This window comes from Dreissena polymorpha, chromosome 2, assembly GCF_020536995.1.
Source record: "Dreissena polymorpha isolate Duluth1 chromosome 2, UMN_Dpol_1.0, whole genome shotgun sequence".
NCBI classification, from domain to species: domain Eukaryota; kingdom Metazoa; phylum Mollusca; class Bivalvia; order Myida; family Dreissenidae; genus Dreissena; species Dreissena polymorpha.
This window is the reverse complement of record NC_068356.1, coordinates 47,409,024-47,426,704: the sequence shown is the minus strand read 5'-3', so window position 1 is coordinate 47,426,704 and position 17,681 is coordinate 47,409,024. Positions and strand designations below refer to the sequence as shown.

The window sequence follows — 17,681 nt, the reverse complement described above, 5'->3', positions numbered from 1 at the left end:
ACATTGCTCCCACACAGGACATAAGATTGATCCAAACAACACCAAAATACTAGCATCTGAGGACTCGCACATAAAACGGCGGGTCAAAGAGGCCATTAACATCAAATAACGAGGACCGTCGCTTAACCGGGACGAGGGGCTGGAACTTCCGCCTGTGTACAATTCTCTCCTCGTGTCACGTGACCATTCTAGGTCACGTGACTCGCTCAACTGACCAGCACATCGCTGATGAAGACTATGTGATATAGTCGAAATATCCGAGTAAGCAAATATTGCTCTGAGTTATGGAATTTATTGACTCAAATATTCAAATGAAACTTCGCAAATGTGTTTAGGATGATTGTTTTAGTTCACTGACCAAGGTTTCTAACTTTGTCCTGCAATTTACCATGCGTGGGTCCAACAACTTGTGTATCTAAGAAATTCAGGTTACATGGGCATCCAACAAATTTTATAGGTTGGAAATTGAGTTAAATGTGTGCATCCAACAATCTTGCTGACATGCAGATTGTAGATGGGGCAAGTCAAGATCAAGATCAATGATGTTAAAAATATATTAGCCGTGTTCTGTGAAAAGGGGGTTTAATGCATGTGCATAAAGTGTTGCCCCAGATTAGCCCAATCTGGATTTTTGCTAAGAAGAAGCTTTCTTTAAACGAAAGCTTTCTTTAAACGAAAAAAAGTCACAGCCGTAAGTGTTGTCCCTGATTAGCCTGTGGCGACTGCACATGCTTATCTGGGATGACACTTTACGCATATGCATTAAACACCCTTTTCACAGAGCTTGGCCCATATAAATGGGTTTTAGGTAAATAACCTCTTTAATCATAGAAATATTGTGCTGAAATTGTTTGTGTAAGTATGTTACAGGCAAATCTAGAGAGGGATTGCATTTGGGACCAGTGAGGTCAAGGTTGCTGTTACTAAAAATAGAAAGAGTTTCTGTTCAATAACTTACAGTTGGATGTAGGTTTTGTGGATCCATTTTGTTATTAAAGTAGCCTTCAAGTAGACTTAGGATTGGATTGCACTTAGGATGAGTTGGGCGAAGTTTATGGTTACTAAAAATAAAAAAATGGTTTTCACTCAATATCTTGTGGAGCATTGTGCTGAAATGTTTTGCCTAGGATACTTAGATGAAGACCTTGCATTAAAATGTGAATCTTTTTTCAGATATGGACGAGCAGACGTCATGCCCCTGGGCAAGTTTGGCCTCAACCTGAGCAACTGCCCCAGTACCCCTACATACTCCCAGCTGCTTCATCATCTCATATCTAACCTCGTCACTCAGGTATAACCTGCCCCAGTACCCCTACATACTCCCAGCTGCTTCATAATCTCATATCTAACCTCGTCACTCAGGTATAACCTGCCCCAGTACCCCTACATACTCCCAGCTTCTTCATCATCTCATATCTAACCTCGTCACTCAGGTATAACCTGCCCCAGTACCCCTACATACTCCCAGCTTCTTCATCATCTCATATCTAACCTCGTCACTCAGGTATAACCTGCCCTTGTACCCCTACATACTCCCAGCTTCTTCATCATCTCATATCAAACCTAGTCACTCAGGTATAACCTGCCCCAGTACCCCTTCATACTCCCAGCTTCTTCATCATCTCGTATCTAACCTCGTCACTCAGGTATAACCTGCCCTTGTACCCCTACATACTCCCAGCTGCTCCATCATCTCATATCGAACCTCGTCACTCAGGTATAACCTGCCCCAGTACCCCTACATACTCCCAGCTGCTCCATCATCTCATATCTAACCTAGTCACTCAGGTATAACCTGCCCTTGTACCCCATCATTCTCCCAGCTTCTTCATCATCCCATATCTAACCTCGTCACTCAGGTATAACCTGCCCCAGTACCCCTACATACTCCCAGCTTCTTCATCATCTCATATCAAACCTCGTCACTCAGGTATAACCTGCCCTTGTACCCCTACATACTCGCAGCTGCTTCATCATCTCATATCGAACCTTGTCACTCAGGTATAACCTGCCCTTGTACCCCTACATACTCCCAGCTTCTTCATTATATCATATCTAACCTCGTCACTCAAGTATAACCTGCCCTTGTACCCCTACATACTCCCAGCTTCTTCATCATCTCATATCTAACCATGTCACTCAGGTATAACCTGCCCTTGTACCCCTACATACTCCCAGCTTCTTCATCATCTCATATCAAACCTCGTCACTCAGGTATAACCTGCCCCAGTACCCCTACATACTCCCAGCTGCTTCATCATCTCATATCTAACCTCGTCACTCAGGTATAACCTGCCCCAGTACCCCTACATACTCCCGCTGCTTCATCATCTCATATCAAACCTCGTCACTCAGGTATAACCTGCCCCAGTACCCCTACATACTCCCAGCTGCTTCATCATCTCATATCTAACCTCGTCACTCAGGTATAACCTGCCCCAGTACCCCTACATACTCCCGCTGCTTCATCATCTCATATCAAACCTCGTCACTCAGGTATAACCTGCCCCAGTACCCCTACATACTCCCGCTGCTTCATCATCTCATATCAAACCTCGTCACTCAGGTATAACCTGCCCCAGTACCCCTACATACTCCCGCTGCTTCATCATCTCATATCTAACCTAGTCACTCAGGTATAACCTGCCCCAGTACCCCTACATACTCCCAGCTGCTTCATCATCTCATATCTAACCTCGTCACTCAGGTATAACCTGCCCCAGTACCCCTACATACTTCCGCTGCTTCATCATCTCATATCAAACCTCGTCACTCAGGTATAACCTGCCCCAGTACCCCTACATACTCCCAGCTGCTTCATCATCTCATATCAAACCTCGTCACTCAGGTATAACCTGCCCCAGTACCCCTACATACTCCCAGCTTCTTCATCATCTCATATCAAACCTCGTCACTCAGGTATAACCTGCCCCAGTACCCCTACATACTTCCGCTGCTTCATCATCTCATATCAAACCTCGTCACTCAGGTATAACCCTTTCCGGCTCAGAAGCGAAGTGAAAATGGCTTTATGCAACCAGCGATCCAGCATAAAACCAGAATAGCCAGCGAGTAACCCCAGTCTGTTCGGGTTTTTATACTGTTTGCTGCTCACCAGAACTTTATTGTTGTAAATGAAGCCTTTAAAACCTGAATCTAGTAACAAAGGTGTGTTTTTTAGCTCACCTGTCACGAAGTGACATGGTGAGCATATGTGACCGTGTGATGTCCGGCGTCCGTTGTGTGTGTGTGTGTGCGTGTGTGCGGCCGTCAACAATTTGTTTGTGTAGACAGTAGAGGTCACAGTTTTCATCCAATCTTTATGAAATTTGGTCAGAATGTTTATCTTGATGAAATCTGGGTTGGGATTGTATTTGGGTCATCTGGGGTCAAAAACTAGATCACTAGGTCAAAAACTAGGTCACATAATAGGTCAAATAATAGGAAAACCTTGTGTAGATAATAGAGGTCGCAGTTTTCATCCAATCTTTATGAAATTTGGTCAGAATGTTTATCTTGATGAAATCTGGGTTGGGGTTGTATTTGGGTCATCTGGGGTCAAAAACTAGGTCACTAGGTCAAAAACTAGGTCAAATAATAGAAAAACCTTGTGTAGACAGTAGAGGTCACAGTTTTCATCCAATCTTTATGAAATTTGGTCAGAATGTTTATCTTGATAAAATCTGAGTTGGGATTGTATTTGGATCATATGGGGTCGAAAACTAGGTCACTAGGGCAAAAACTAGGTCAAATAATAGAAAAACCTTGTGTAGACAGTAAAGGTCACAGTTTTCATCCAATCTTTATGAAATTTGGTCAGAATGTTTATCTTGATAAAAGCTGGGTTGGGATTGTATTTGGGTCATTTGGGGTCAAAAACTAGGTCACTAGGTCAAAAGCTAGGTCAAATAATAGAAAAACCTTGTGTAGACAATAGAGGTCGCAGTTTTCATCCAATCTTTATGAAATTTGGTCAGAATGTTTATCTTGATGAAATCTGGGTTGGGATTGTATTTGGGTCATCTGATGTCAAAAACTAGGTCACTAGGTCAAATAATATAAAAACTGTCAACAATTTGTTTGTGTAGACAGTAGAGGTCACAGTTTTCATCCAATCTTTATGAAATTTGGTCAGAATGTTTATCTTGATGAAATCTGGGTTGGGATTGTATTTGGGACATCTGGGGTCAAAAACTAGGTCACTAGGTCAAAAACTAGGTCAAATAATAGAAAAACCTTGTGTAGACAATAGAGGTCGCAGTTTTCATCCAATCTTTATGAAATTTGGTCAGAATGTTTATGTTGATGAAATCTGGGTTGGGATTGTATTTGGGTCATCTGATGTCAAAAACTAGGTCACTAGGTCAAATAATAGAAAAACTGTCAACAATTTGTTTGTGTAGACAGTAGAGGTCACAGTTTTCATCCAATCTTTATGAAATTTGGTCAGAATGTTTATCTTGATGAAATCTGGGTTGAGATTGTATTTGGGACATCTGGGGTCAAAAACTAGGTCACTAGGTCAAAAACTAGGTCACTAAGTCAAATAATAGAAAAACCTTGTATAGACAATAGAGGTCACAGTTTTCATCAAATCTTTATGAAATTTGGTCAGAATGTTTATCTTGATGAAATCTGGGTTGGGATTGTATTTGGTTAGTCAGGTGAGCGATTCAGGGCCATCATGGCCCTCTTGTTTTCTATAATTTGATTTGATTTTCTGAGGGCCTTAAGGTGTGTCAAAGTGCATATCCGAGTGGTAAAGGGGTAACCAAGGCAACAGAAGTTTGCCAAAATTGAATATCCTTCCTTTTATTATTGAGCGCTGAGTGATTTTAATTTGGCAGAACTTTCAAATTGTCTTTGGATCTATGTGGTTGTAGCCCTGACTTAAGCCTTTACACTCAGAAGCAAAGTGAATATGCAACCAGTTTATAACTCGCAGTAACTCGCAGGCTGATCAGGGTTTATGCTGTTTGCTACTCATCAGTATAGTATAGAGTCTAGTAAAAAAGTCTTTACTTTAATGTGATTTTCTAAGGGACTACAAATGGATCGAAATGCGTGTCTGAGTGGTTAAGGGTTAAACAGTCTCTCTCCATCACTCACATGTTTCAGACCCATCTAGTGCACATGTCTCTGGACAACATGAACAAGCTGCCGTTCTCCCCACACAAAGATTACACAGCCAACAGACTGTGTTCCGGAATTCTGCAGCTGGCCTGTCGGACCAACTTGGTGTTGGACGAGACCTCTCTGGGGGCGGGGCAGCTGGATGTGCAAGGTAAGAGGGGGCCATCTGGGGGCGGGGCAGCTGGATGTGCAAGGTAAGAGGGTGCCATGGGGGCGGGGCAGCTGGATGTGCAAGGTAAGAGGGTGCCATGGGGGCGGGGCAGCTGGATGTGCAAGGTAAGAGGGTGCCATCTGGGGGCGGGGCAGCTGGATGTGCAAGGTAAGAGGGGGCCATCTGGGGGCGGGGCAGCTGGATGTGCAAGGTAAGAGGGGGCCATCTGGGGGCGGGGCAGCTGGATGTGCAAGGTAAGAGGGTGCCATGGGGGCGGGGCAGCTGGATGTTCAAGGTAAGAGGGGGGTCATCTGGGGACAGGGCAGCTGGACGTACAAGGTAAGAGGGGGCCATCTGGGGGCGGGGCAGCTGGATGTGCAAGGTAAGAGGGAGCCATCTGGGGGCGGGGGAGCTGGATGTGCAAGGTGAGAGGGGGCCATCTAGGGGGTGGGCAGCTGGACGTGCAAGGTAAGAGGGGGCCATCTGGGGGCGGGGCAGCTGGATGTGCAATGTAAGAGGGGGCCATCTGGGGGCGGGGCAGCTGGATGTGCAAGGTGAGAGGGGGCCATCTGGGGGCGGGGCAGCTGGACGTGCAAGGTAAGAGGGGGCCATCTGGGGGCGGGGCAGCTGGATGTGCAAGGTAAGAGGGGGCCATTTTCTTGTTGTGAAATATGAGCCTGGTTGTGGGAAAACAGTGCTTAATACATTCTACCCAGTCCTTTGAAGCAGCAACCTGACTTTTTGGTGAGGTTTGGTATAAACCTCGTTTTATGAAAACTGTGATTGAATTAATTTAATTATCCAGCTCTATAAATTGAACACCAGTGCGCGTAAAATGATACAGGAGGTCAGCAAATAAGGTAGTTGTGGAGATTCTGTGATGACTTGTATATAAACTCTGAAAGACGCACAGGTAATATTGAACAGACTTTCATTCTCAATTTTTAAAGCAATGGAAATTTTAAAAAAGCAAAAACATTATTTTCCCAATTTTAGCCAAAACTATATGATTTTTCTCATCCTAACAGCCTCGGCACCGTTTTTTTCAAAATATTGGTTGGATTCCGTGTTATAACGAAGCGTGTTAAATTGGATTTACAGTGTACATGTGTCATTCACATACCTGTCCTGTACATGTGTCCCTCACAAACCTACCCTGTACATGAGTAATTCATGTTCCTGTCTTGTTACTCCAAGGTGTGAAGAACCTGGCAGCCCTAGGCAACCTCATCACGTGGCAGAAGGTGGAGTATGACTTCAACTTCCACCGCCAGGAATTCATGGCAGATGTGTCTGTTCTCATATTGTCAGAGGGAAGATCAATCTTACCTGTAAGTGATATTTATCTTTCTTGTTAGTGATATATATCTTGCATGTAAGTGATATCTGTCTTGACTGTAAGTGAAATCCATCTTGACTGTAAGTGATATCTATATTGACTGTAAGTGATATCTATATTGGCTGTAAGTGATATCTATCTTGACTGTAAGTGATATCTGTCTTGCATGTAAGTGATATCTGTCTTGCATGTAAGTGATATCTCTTCCATATTAGTGATATCTATCTTGCATGTAAGTGATATCTATCTTGCATGTAAGTGATATCTATCTTGCATGTATGTGATATCTGTCTTGACTGTAAGTGATATCTATCTTCATTGTAAGTGATATCTATCTTCAATGTAAGTGATGCCTATATTGCATGTAAGTGATATTTATCTTGCATGCAAGTGATATCTGTCTTGCCTGTAAGTTAGGGAGTAACTTTTCTATATAAGTTTATTTTGTGCATCTATAAATAAAGATTTCTCACTCACAGTGTCTAATTGGATAGAATAGGCCACGAGTTATTTAACAAGAATCTTGTTGTAAAGTGAAAGAATGAATTAAAGCAGTATTGCAAATTAAAAAGATTTTTTTTTTAAAGAAAGGTGCGTGTTTTGAACTCCCATTACTCTGTCAAGCAATTACAGAATTTAGCTTAACCAGAAGTCAACGTGATATGGGTCTGTGACTTGTTTGAAAAGGTTTGAATCAAGTTGTTATGCCCCCCTTCGAAGAAGAGGGGGTATATTGCTTTGCTCATGTCGGTCAGATGGTCGGTCGGTCGGTAGGTCGGCCGGTCGGTCAGTATGTCGGTCCGTCCACCAGGTGGTTTCCGGATGATAACTCAAGAACGCTTGGGGCTAGGATCATGAAACTTCATAGGTACATTGATCATGACCCGCAGATGGCCCCTATTGATTTTGAGGTCACTAGGTCAAAGGTCAAGGTCACAGGTGAAGGTCACAGTTACTGGAAATAGGCATTATAAATTTATAAGGATTTAGCATGGTTAAAACAAGGGAAACAACTACGGTTTATGCATGTTCTTTTTATTACAGATTTGCTTCCCTTTAATTCATTCAAAATCTCATTTTACAGCAGAGATTCCAAATCTGACCTGTAAATGAGCCTCATATTTACTGCCAGTGCTAGGTTACCTTTTCCCATTTGATCATTCTTAAGTATTGGTATTGTAATGCTGCTACTGCTGCTGCTACTGCTACTGCTACTACTACTACTACTACTATTACTACTACTACTACTACTACTACTACTACTACTACTACTTCTACTACTACTTCTACTACAACTTCTACTACTACTACTACTACTACTACTACTACTACTACTACTACTACTACTACTACTTCTACTTCTACTACTACTACTACTTCTACTACTACTACTACTACTACTACTACTACTTCTACTACTACTACTACTACTACTACTACTACTACTACTACTACTACCACTACTACCACTACTACTACTACCACTACTACTACTTCTACCACCACCACCACCACCACAACCACCACCAACGTTCACAGTGACAAAAAACGTATTCACACAATGGCTGCTACTACAACTTATAGCCCATATAGGGGGGCATGCATGTTTTACAAACAGCCTTTGTTGTGTTCTTGTTTTTATGATTCTGCACAGAGGAGCTTATTGTTGGTCGATCTGTTTGTAGGCATAGGTTGGAAGTCTGTGGAGCAAAATGCTTCCTCTTTTATATAGCTATAAAATGAGAATTTAGAATATGTAATCATCATTAAGAGACTTCCTTTAAACAAAAAACTCAATATAAGCGAATGGTGTCATCCCTGTTAAGTCCCCACGGTCTCATCTGGATCAACACTTTTTGCACAGGCATTAAGCCCCATATTCCCAGAGCGAGACTCATAAATATCTGGAGTATTATGCTCAATTAATTTCTTGCTTGCTTGTGCTATATCTCATCAAGTAAAGGCAGTATTGTTAACAGAATTAAGAGAATGATGCACGCCAAATGGCATTGTACCCCATCTATTAATAACGGAGTTATGGCCCTTTGTATCTTGAAAAAATGCTTTTTTGTGTCCGGAGCCATATCTTGGAAGTGCCATGGCGGATTTCATTGAAACTTGGTATGAGTATACATATGGATAAGAGAATGATGCATGCCAAATAGCATTGTACACCATCTGTTAATAACGGAGTTATGGCCCTTTGTATCTCGAAAAAATGCTTTTTTGAGTGTCAAATAAAACACTTTTGTGTCCAGAAGCATATTGGCGGGGGATATCAATTCTAAGAATTTGCTTGTTTATATATAAATGAAGAGTTCATTGAAACCTGTTAAGGGGGTATTTCATTTTCCTCCCCTGAGGTGGTTCTTAAATCACGACCCCGGGAAACTGTTGTCCCTTATTAGCTTGTGCGGACTTCACAGTGTAATCCGCTACAACACTTAAAGCAAATGCATTAAGCCCAGATTTCCCAAAATGATGCTAATTCTTTGCAGAGTGATTGCCTGTTGCCGCTCCAATACTCCGGTGCCCCGGACGACCTGCGCACCCACTTCACGCAGCTTGACTCTCGACTCACGGAGGACTTTCTCAGGCGATGTCGCACATACCTGGGCCTGGCTCGCAACCTACAGTACTCCATGAATGATGACATACAGAAGGTAGAATCACAAAGATTAAAAATAAACCAGTTTTTTTTTTCACCATTTGGGAATGGGGCCGGGTACTTTTCGTGTTGTTGTTTTTATGCCCCCGGTAGGGTGGCATATAGCAGTTGAACTGTCGTCTGTCTGTCAGTCAGTCTGTCCGTCAGTCCGTCCGAAAACTTTAAAATTGCCCATAACTTTTGCAATATTGAAGATAGCAACTTGATATTTGGCATGCATGTGTATCTCATGGAGCTGCACATTTTAGTGGTGAAAGGTCACGGTCATCCTTCAAGGTCAAAGGTCAAATACATAGCTTCAAAGCGGCGCAGTAGGGGGCATTGTCTTTCTGACATACACATCTCTTGTTTAGCTAACAAATACTAAAAAAATATTAGAATGAATAAATGAATATTATATTTACTAAGGTTTTATAGAGGTGGATGGAAGAGGAACAAACTTTTGTTTTTTAATCGGAATTTGAAAGAAAAATACACTGTTAAAACGCTTTATCTAGACATTATATTGATATCTTGGCTTTTGTTTTTAAAAATGAATTGTGAGGGCAAAATAAGGAATTCTTAATATGCTGGCATCTGTATGCACAAAAGAAAAAGCAAGCCATTCTATTTGCCTCCCTTATGTAACAGCTTTCATGCTAGGTTGTTTTTTTTATGGTTTCTCAGGCATGGCTTTAGAGTGTTCATTCAATAAAAATGAACCTATTTACCAAATTTGTATTTGTTGTAAATTGTATAAATTAATGGGCCTTTTTTAAACCCACTTTGAAGAAGAGCAGGTATATTGTTTTGCTTGATGACTGTCGGTTGGTCTGTCGGTAGACCAGTTCGTTTCCAATCCATAACTTGTCAACAAATTGACCAATTGGCTTTATACTTCATATGTGCATTGGCCGTGGGCAGTAGATAACTCCTATTGAAATTTGGGTCAATAGGTCAAAGATCACTGTCACAATAAGTATGGAAATCAGAATGAAAATCATTTTCGATCAAGTACTTGTTAATGTATTGACCAATTGGCTTGATACTTCACATGTGCATTGTCCTTGGAAAGTAGATGATCCCTATTGACATTGGGATCACTAGGTCAAAGGTCAAGGTCACTTTCCCAATAAGTTTGAAAATCATTTCCAATCAATAACTCATCAATTAATTGACAGATTAAGTTGATACTACACATGTGATTTGCCCTTGGACAGTAGATGACCCCTATTGAATTTGGAGTCCAAGGTCACTGTCACAATAAGTGTGAAAATCGTTTCCAATCAATAAATCGTTATCAAATTGACCGATTGGTTTGATACTTCACATGTACATCGGCCTTAGATAGTAGATGACCCATATTAAAATTGGGGGTCATTAGTTCAAAGCCCTATTTGGGGGTAGGTGGGGGGGGGGGGCGGGGGGCATATGTGTCTGAACGTTTAACTCTTGTTTACACTTAGAAATTTAAAACAAAAAAAAAGCTATGGTTACTGGTTTAAACTTTTCAAACAAAGGTTTTAACCTTATTTCTAAAAAAAAAAAAAATTAAGATGTTTGAATGCAACTACTATTTATTGAATTCTGGCTGGCTAACTTGGGGATTATTTCCAGCCCGGCCATATGACTTGTCTGGTGATTGGACGTAAAATTGTTTCTACAGCCCTACCTCTTATTCAAGTATGGCACTTGTCAATGTCTACTTCAAGTCTGTGCATTTCGAGCTGGCAGGGTTTTTTTTTCCACTTTTTGGGAAGAAAGCCCATGGCTTTGGAATTGGGAATTTTATCTGCATTTTCATGAAATTGGGAAAATAAATTCATTAGCCTTTTTTTCCACACGAAAAGTCCACTGATTAGGGAAATACTAAATTTGATTTAACTCTTTATAATCATTCAAATTAAAAGAAAAAAATCATATAATACTTTGTTAGATGTAATTGAATTAAAATTGAGATAAAATACACATAAGACTTCTTTCTAAAAAAAAAAAAAAAACTTTTTTTTTTTTGGTAATTGGGAATTTTTTGCCACATTTTGGGAAAAAAGTATACTTTTTGGGATTGGGAACATAGCCGAATTTCGGCTATAAAATCGGGCCAAAAAAACCCTGGCTGGTAAACCATGAAAAGTGTGAGTAGTTATACTGAGGGCCATGATATATTTGAAATGAAATACTGACTGAAAAAGCAATTTCCCAATCGAATATTACTTCATTTATAAGTTCTTCAACCTAGACAAGGCATATGATTGTACATGCAGTGGACTGGGTCAAGGTCACCATAAGTGAATCTAGCAAATGATTTTGGCTCTGTTGCTTGAGAACAAAATGAGGCATTGTAAGGAAACTTATAAATCAGCACGCTATTTGTTAACCGGGCTTAATGCGTGTGCATTAAGTGTTGTCCCAGAATAATGTGTGCCTTCAGCACAGGCTAATCAGGGACAACACTTTCCACCTAGACTGGATTTTCATTTAGGAGAGACCTCCTTTAACCCTTTGCATGCTGGGTAATTTGTCTTCTGCTAAAATGTCGTCTGCTGAATTTCTAAAATTAGCATTTTCTTTGATTTTTTTCAAAGAATACTATCAGAAAAGCAAACAGTTTGGATCCTGATGAGACGCCACGTTCTGTGGCGTCTCATCAGGATCCAAACTGTTTGCAAAGGCCTTCAAAATTCGGTTCCTGCACTGAAAGGGTTAAACAACAAAATTCCATAATAGCAGAAAGTGTCAACCCTGATAAACCTATGTTTACTGCACTGGCTGATCTGGGACGACACTATGCGTATGCATTAAGCCCCGTTTACCCATAGTAAGGTTCAAATATAGATAGAAAGGTACTCAATAACCACAACTGGCTAAGGATTGTGTTTAGAATGGGTGTGGTATTGGTCACAATTGCTAAACATTGCAACAGGGGTTACTCTTGTAAGAATGAATTCAGCTGATGTCATGAACCTGCAAAGATAGATGGGTGTCATCAAAACTTTATTTAGGATTACATTTTGGGTGGATGGTGTCTTCATATAGCTCTGCCACAGTTACTAAATGTAATACAATTCTTACTTCTCAGTAACTAAAGAATTAATTTAGCTACAAAAATGAAACTTCAAATTAAAAATTACTCTTACTTTATACCCATAATATTTTATTCACATTGGAACCAACAATCCATACTGTTTTTTGTCCCCTACCGGTGAAACACTCTATGGTTTGCACTCTATGTGTCAGTCTGTCTGTCAGTCTGTCCATCACACTTTTCTGGATCCTGCAATAACTTTAAAACTTCTTCATATTTTTTCATGAAACTTGAAACAGGGTTAGATGGAAATATGGGGATTATGCATGTCATTTCATTTTGTTCCTACGTCAAGAATGGTTGAGTTTCACCGGTAGGGGACATATATTGCTTGGCAATAGTATTGTTTTTAGAAAACAATTGCCAGATATGTTCACATGCACATCAAAATTCGAGAGCACTGAACTTGTTATATATATCTAAGGAACTAGAGACTTTTCTCTCTTTCGTTTCCAGGACCTATTTGGTTTTGGTTCTTTAAATCGATATACATCTCTCTAAAAATGTGTAACCTTTGAAGTTTGAACTCAGTTTTGTATTCAGTAGGGATCAAAGTAAATTGACACTGACAAATGTTCACCCTTTCCTATATACTTCGGCTTAATAGGCTCTTTTATTATGCCCCCCTTCGAAGAAGAGGTGGTATATTGTTTTGCACATGTCGGTCCGTCCGTCTGTCCACCAGATGATTTTCGGATGATAACTCAAGAACGCTTAGGCCTCTAGGATCATGAAACTTCATAGGTACATTGATCATGACTTGTAGATGACCCCTATTGATTTTCAGGTCACCAGGTCAAAGGTCAAGGTCACAGTGACTCGAAGTAGTAAAATGGTTTTCGAATGATAACTCAAGAATGCTTACGCCTAGAATTATGAAACTTCATAGGTACATTGATCATGACTCGCAGATGACCCCTATTGATTTTCAGGTCACAAGGTCAAAGGTCAAGGTCACAGTGACTTTAAATAGTAAAACAGTTTCCGGAGGATAACTCAAGAATGCTTACGCCTAGGATCAGGAAACTTCATAGGTACATTGATCATGACTGGCAGATGACCCCTATTGATTTTCAGGTCACTAGGTCAAAGGTCAAGGTCACAGTTACCCGAAATAGTAAAATGGTTTCCGGATGGTAACTCAAGAATGCTTACGCCTAGGATCATGAAACTTTAAAGTTACATTGATCATGACTGGCAGATGACCCCTATTAATTTTCAGGTCACTAGGTCAAAGGTCAAGGTCACAGTGACTCGAAACAGTAAAATGGTTTCCTGATGATACTCAATAATAATTAGGCCTATGATCATGAAACTTAATAGGTACATTGATCATGACTGGCAGATGACCCCTATTGACTTTCAGGTCACTAGGTCAAAGGTCAAGGTCACAGTGACAAAAAACGTATTCACACAATGGTTGCCACTACAACTGACAGCCCATATGGGGGGCATGCATGTTTTACAAACAGCCCTTGTTTAAAACTTACTTTGAAAAATCCTATTCAGGCGTAATATATCAAAAAAAGGTTTTTTAAATACGATTTGAAATTGTATATGTATAAAATTATGAATTACCAGTTTAATATCCTTGTCTTTCAGAAAATTCAGGACGACTTTGTTGACATGAGGAAAGACGACCCCAAGAACATGACGGTTGATGACTTTCACTCTCTGCTGTCACTCACCAGGTTGGTGCATGAAGACCATTTAAACTCGATCAGGGGGATTTTGTGTTGTTTTTGTTGCGTTGATTCTGCTGTTTTACCCTTTTGCTGTTCTTGCATTGACTTGAACTACAGCTTTTGAAAAAGTACCAACTTTGGATATGTAACTAAATATGAAATGATTATAGATTGTATGCCTACAATTTAACATGAAGTCAAATATCTAGATTGATAATATTGTGCTGCAAAAAACGTGATGTCAAAATAAGATAACCTTGTCAAGCCTTTAACACTTGATGTTCATCAACTCAGGTGAGCTATTGGGGCCCTCATTCTGAGGTAAAATCTACTTGATCATGTACTGATACACAATCAGTGAACCATCCATTCATAATATATACATGTGTACTATAAACTTTTAATTTTTTGTGCTCCTGGTAGGATGGCATATAGCAGTTAACTGTCCGTCAGGCAGTCCGTCCGTCCGAAAACTTTAACATTGCCCATAACTTTTGCAATATTGAAGATAGCAACTTGATATTTGGCATGCATATGTATCTTATGTAGCTGCACATTTTTAGTGGTGAAAGGTCAAGGTCATCCTTCAAGGTCAAAGGTCAAGTATACGGCTTCAAAGTGGCGCAGTAGGGGGCATTGTGTTTCTGACAAACAGGTAATTAATGTTGTTGTATTGCAGGCTGCTGTCACTGAGTGATCTCAAGTCGAGTCCCACCAGTGAGATCTGGAGTCGAGCCAAAGTCCTTGAGAACAGTCGCAAACAGCGCGTCTCTCAGCTGCCAACTAGGGAGCGATCAGCATAGCAAAGCAAATCAATGCAGCCCATACTGCTAGTTGCCTTTGTATATTGTTAAAGATGCTTCGTGAATAAATTGACTCCCATTATTTACAAGTATCAATAGGTTTACAGTGTTGTTGGTGTTGATTCAAACTAGGGCTTTGCCGTAACAAAGCAAATGATTCGGTACAAATATGATGTTGCTTATATCAGGCGCGTAGGAAGCCAATGAACATTAGGGCCACTCACCTTCCAAACAGTTTTTAGCTCACCTGAGCACAATGCTATTGTCCGTTGTTTCTCGTGCGGCATCAACAATTGCCTTGTTAAAACTGTAAAGGCCACATTTATTGTCGGATCTTCATGATATTTGGTCAGAAAATTGTGCCAATGATATCTTAGACGAGTTCGAAAATAGTTCCAGTTGATTGAAAAACATGCCTGCCAGGGGTGGGGGCATTTTTACTTATTTGGCTATTGTAAAATCTTATTTACACTCTAAAAGATACATTTATAGTTCACTCTTCATGAAACTTGGTCAAAACATTTGTTCTAATGATATCTAGGGCTGCACAGAACAGGTCAGTTCATTTGTTTTTCCGGTGAGCGACTTTGGGCCTTTAAGACCCTCTTGTTTTTGTTTAGGGAGTGGATTAATCATTTTCCTATTTAAGAAAGTGTTCATATTCAAAGAATATTTTAATCTTTGTTCGGTTTAAGTAATAAATGAATTTAATAATACAATTTTTCATTATCAGTATGGTAAACTCACCTAAACAAAGGAACAAAGTATATTTAGTTTTAAATATCAGCTCAATATTTAATCGGAGAAAAAGCTTCATTATTTAAAAAGGTTAACAAAATTAATAACAGTTTTTCATGTCATTCACACACCTATAAGAGGGAGATCTTGACAAAGACAAAATGGCTATATTAAATTTCTGCTAAGCTTACAAATGATTTCACATTTTAAGAAATCGGTAAAATGGTTTGGGTCAAATTGTCGTCACTTGCCATAAGATGTAGGCCTCGACTCTGGCCCCCCAGCTGTTACTATGTGTATATTATTGTTAAAGATGTGATATAATACCTGTTATGTGTGGCTGTCCGGCTAGCGCAGTGGTTGGTACAATCGCGTCTAACCGAGGCGACCCGGGTTCAATTCCAGTTCTCTGCAGCACACGAGTTTGGTTGGTGGTCACCATACAGGACATGCGGGGTTTCCCCTGATCCGGGACGACACTTTACGCACATGCATTAAACGTCCTTTTCACAGAGCACGGCCCAAATCAATTAATTGGCACATTTACCACCATATCACGACGACGTGTTCAGTGCAACAACCATTTTGATAGCTGAATGATTCAGGAAACAATGGACCCGTCAAGTGTTTTCACATTCATTATATGTACTAGCATAAAGTGAACGAACATTTCTTGATCGGCCTATAACTTAGTTGTGTATGATGTGGTTACGACATACATTGGCACAAATGATGATCATATGAAAAGAACGATTCGCATGTACTAACGATGTCGCTCGCTGCCAAGTCACAGTAGATACACAGTATTTGCATATTCCTACTCGCACCCGGTTGGTAACCGAAAAGAAAACCTGGTAGTTAACGACACATGCTCCTGTGCGCTAAAAAAAGCCATTGAACTTCGACAAGGGTGGGTTTATTTATTTAACAATAACATTATTTAAACAACAGGATTTTGTCTTATTCTAAGGAATATGTTCAGTTGTGAACATTGGCAAAACAATTCTCTATAATAACTGTTTTCCGGAGGTTTTTAGAAATGCTTTCAGATATTTAGCCGATTTTTGGTATGTGAGTCAACCTACCTGACTTACAGATCTATGAAGTGTGAGTTTCGTTCCGGTGTATTGATTTGTGGCTAGGACTTTGAAATTTTCTCTGCAATAATCGTTCCCCGGAGGTTTTTTTTACGAAACGTTTTCAGATATTTAGGTAATTTTTGCTATGCGAGTCCTAACTACAGGATTTACAGAGCAAGTGTGAGTTTCGTTACGGCCAATTGATTTTTGGCGAAATGATGGGCCTTGGACTTAGAAATTGTCTATAATAACCGTTTTTTCTGGAGTTTTTTTTCGAAACGCTTTCAGTTATTTGGCTGGTTTTTGAGTGGAAGCCTAACTACAAGACTAAAAGGTGAAGTTTGAGTTTCGTTCCGGTCCGTTGATTATTGGCGAAATTATGGGCCTAAAGGCAAAGTAACCTGGCATAACGCGCAGATAGTTTCAAGACATTGCTATTCGCAATAACTCCCCTTTTATGTTATGCATGAACAAAATACTTGTTGTTTTGAAAGTGTTGGCCAACTAGTGGATGCTTACGACAGTAAGGAAAATCAATATGGGAATAATCTATAAAATATACATCATATTATGTTAACAATTATACTAATACACAAACATGAAGAAAACACTTTTTTTTATGAGTTTTGTCAAACGTAGGTTCGCCTTATCTGAACGACTGCTTGAGTCCGGGCTTAATGTATAAATATATCTTTTTAAACAAATACCAGCAGTCGCATCGTCTTTAGAAGTAAACGGTTATCGCCAAAATGAAGTTTAGCGTCGGGAAACATGGATGATTTGGGGGTAAGTATTTCTTGCAGTCTGGTGTGAAAAGCTGGGTTGGAACAATATTGCGACGACATAAGTCGTCATTTAGTGAGTTTCATTCTAAACGTAAGGAAAGAAATTTTCAATAACAAAAATCCTCCAATCGTTTTCTTCAATGTGATGTTATTTTGCGACAATGATTGAATGCACCACATTTTATCAAAAATTCAACCTCGAAAATAAAACAGTACATGTATATAGTTTGCACCAT

General features: G+C 40.0%; 1 protein-coding gene across 1 annotated transcript in view; it reads left to right on the top strand.

Annotated features, from left to right (window-relative positions):
- LOC127866942 (mini-chromosome maintenance complex-binding protein-like) overlaps window positions 1-14,925 on the top strand; it is a 52,206-nt gene extending 37,281 nt beyond the window's left edge. The window contains exons 10-15 of the mRNA XM_052407812.1: window positions 1,174-1,291; window positions 5,119-5,284; window positions 6,482-6,615; window positions 9,122-9,286; window positions 13,958-14,046; window positions 14,720-14,925. Of these exons, the coding sequence (XP_052263772.1) occupies window positions 1,174-1,291; window positions 5,119-5,284; window positions 6,482-6,615; window positions 9,122-9,286; window positions 13,958-14,046; window positions 14,720-14,843 (796 nt within the window). The 3' untranslated portion in view covers window positions 14,844-14,925. The remainder of the gene's footprint in view (window positions 1-1,173; window positions 1,292-5,118; window positions 5,285-6,481; window positions 6,616-9,121; window positions 9,287-13,957; window positions 14,047-14,719) is intronic.
- The last annotated feature ends 2,756 nt before the right edge of the window (window positions 14,926-17,681 follow it).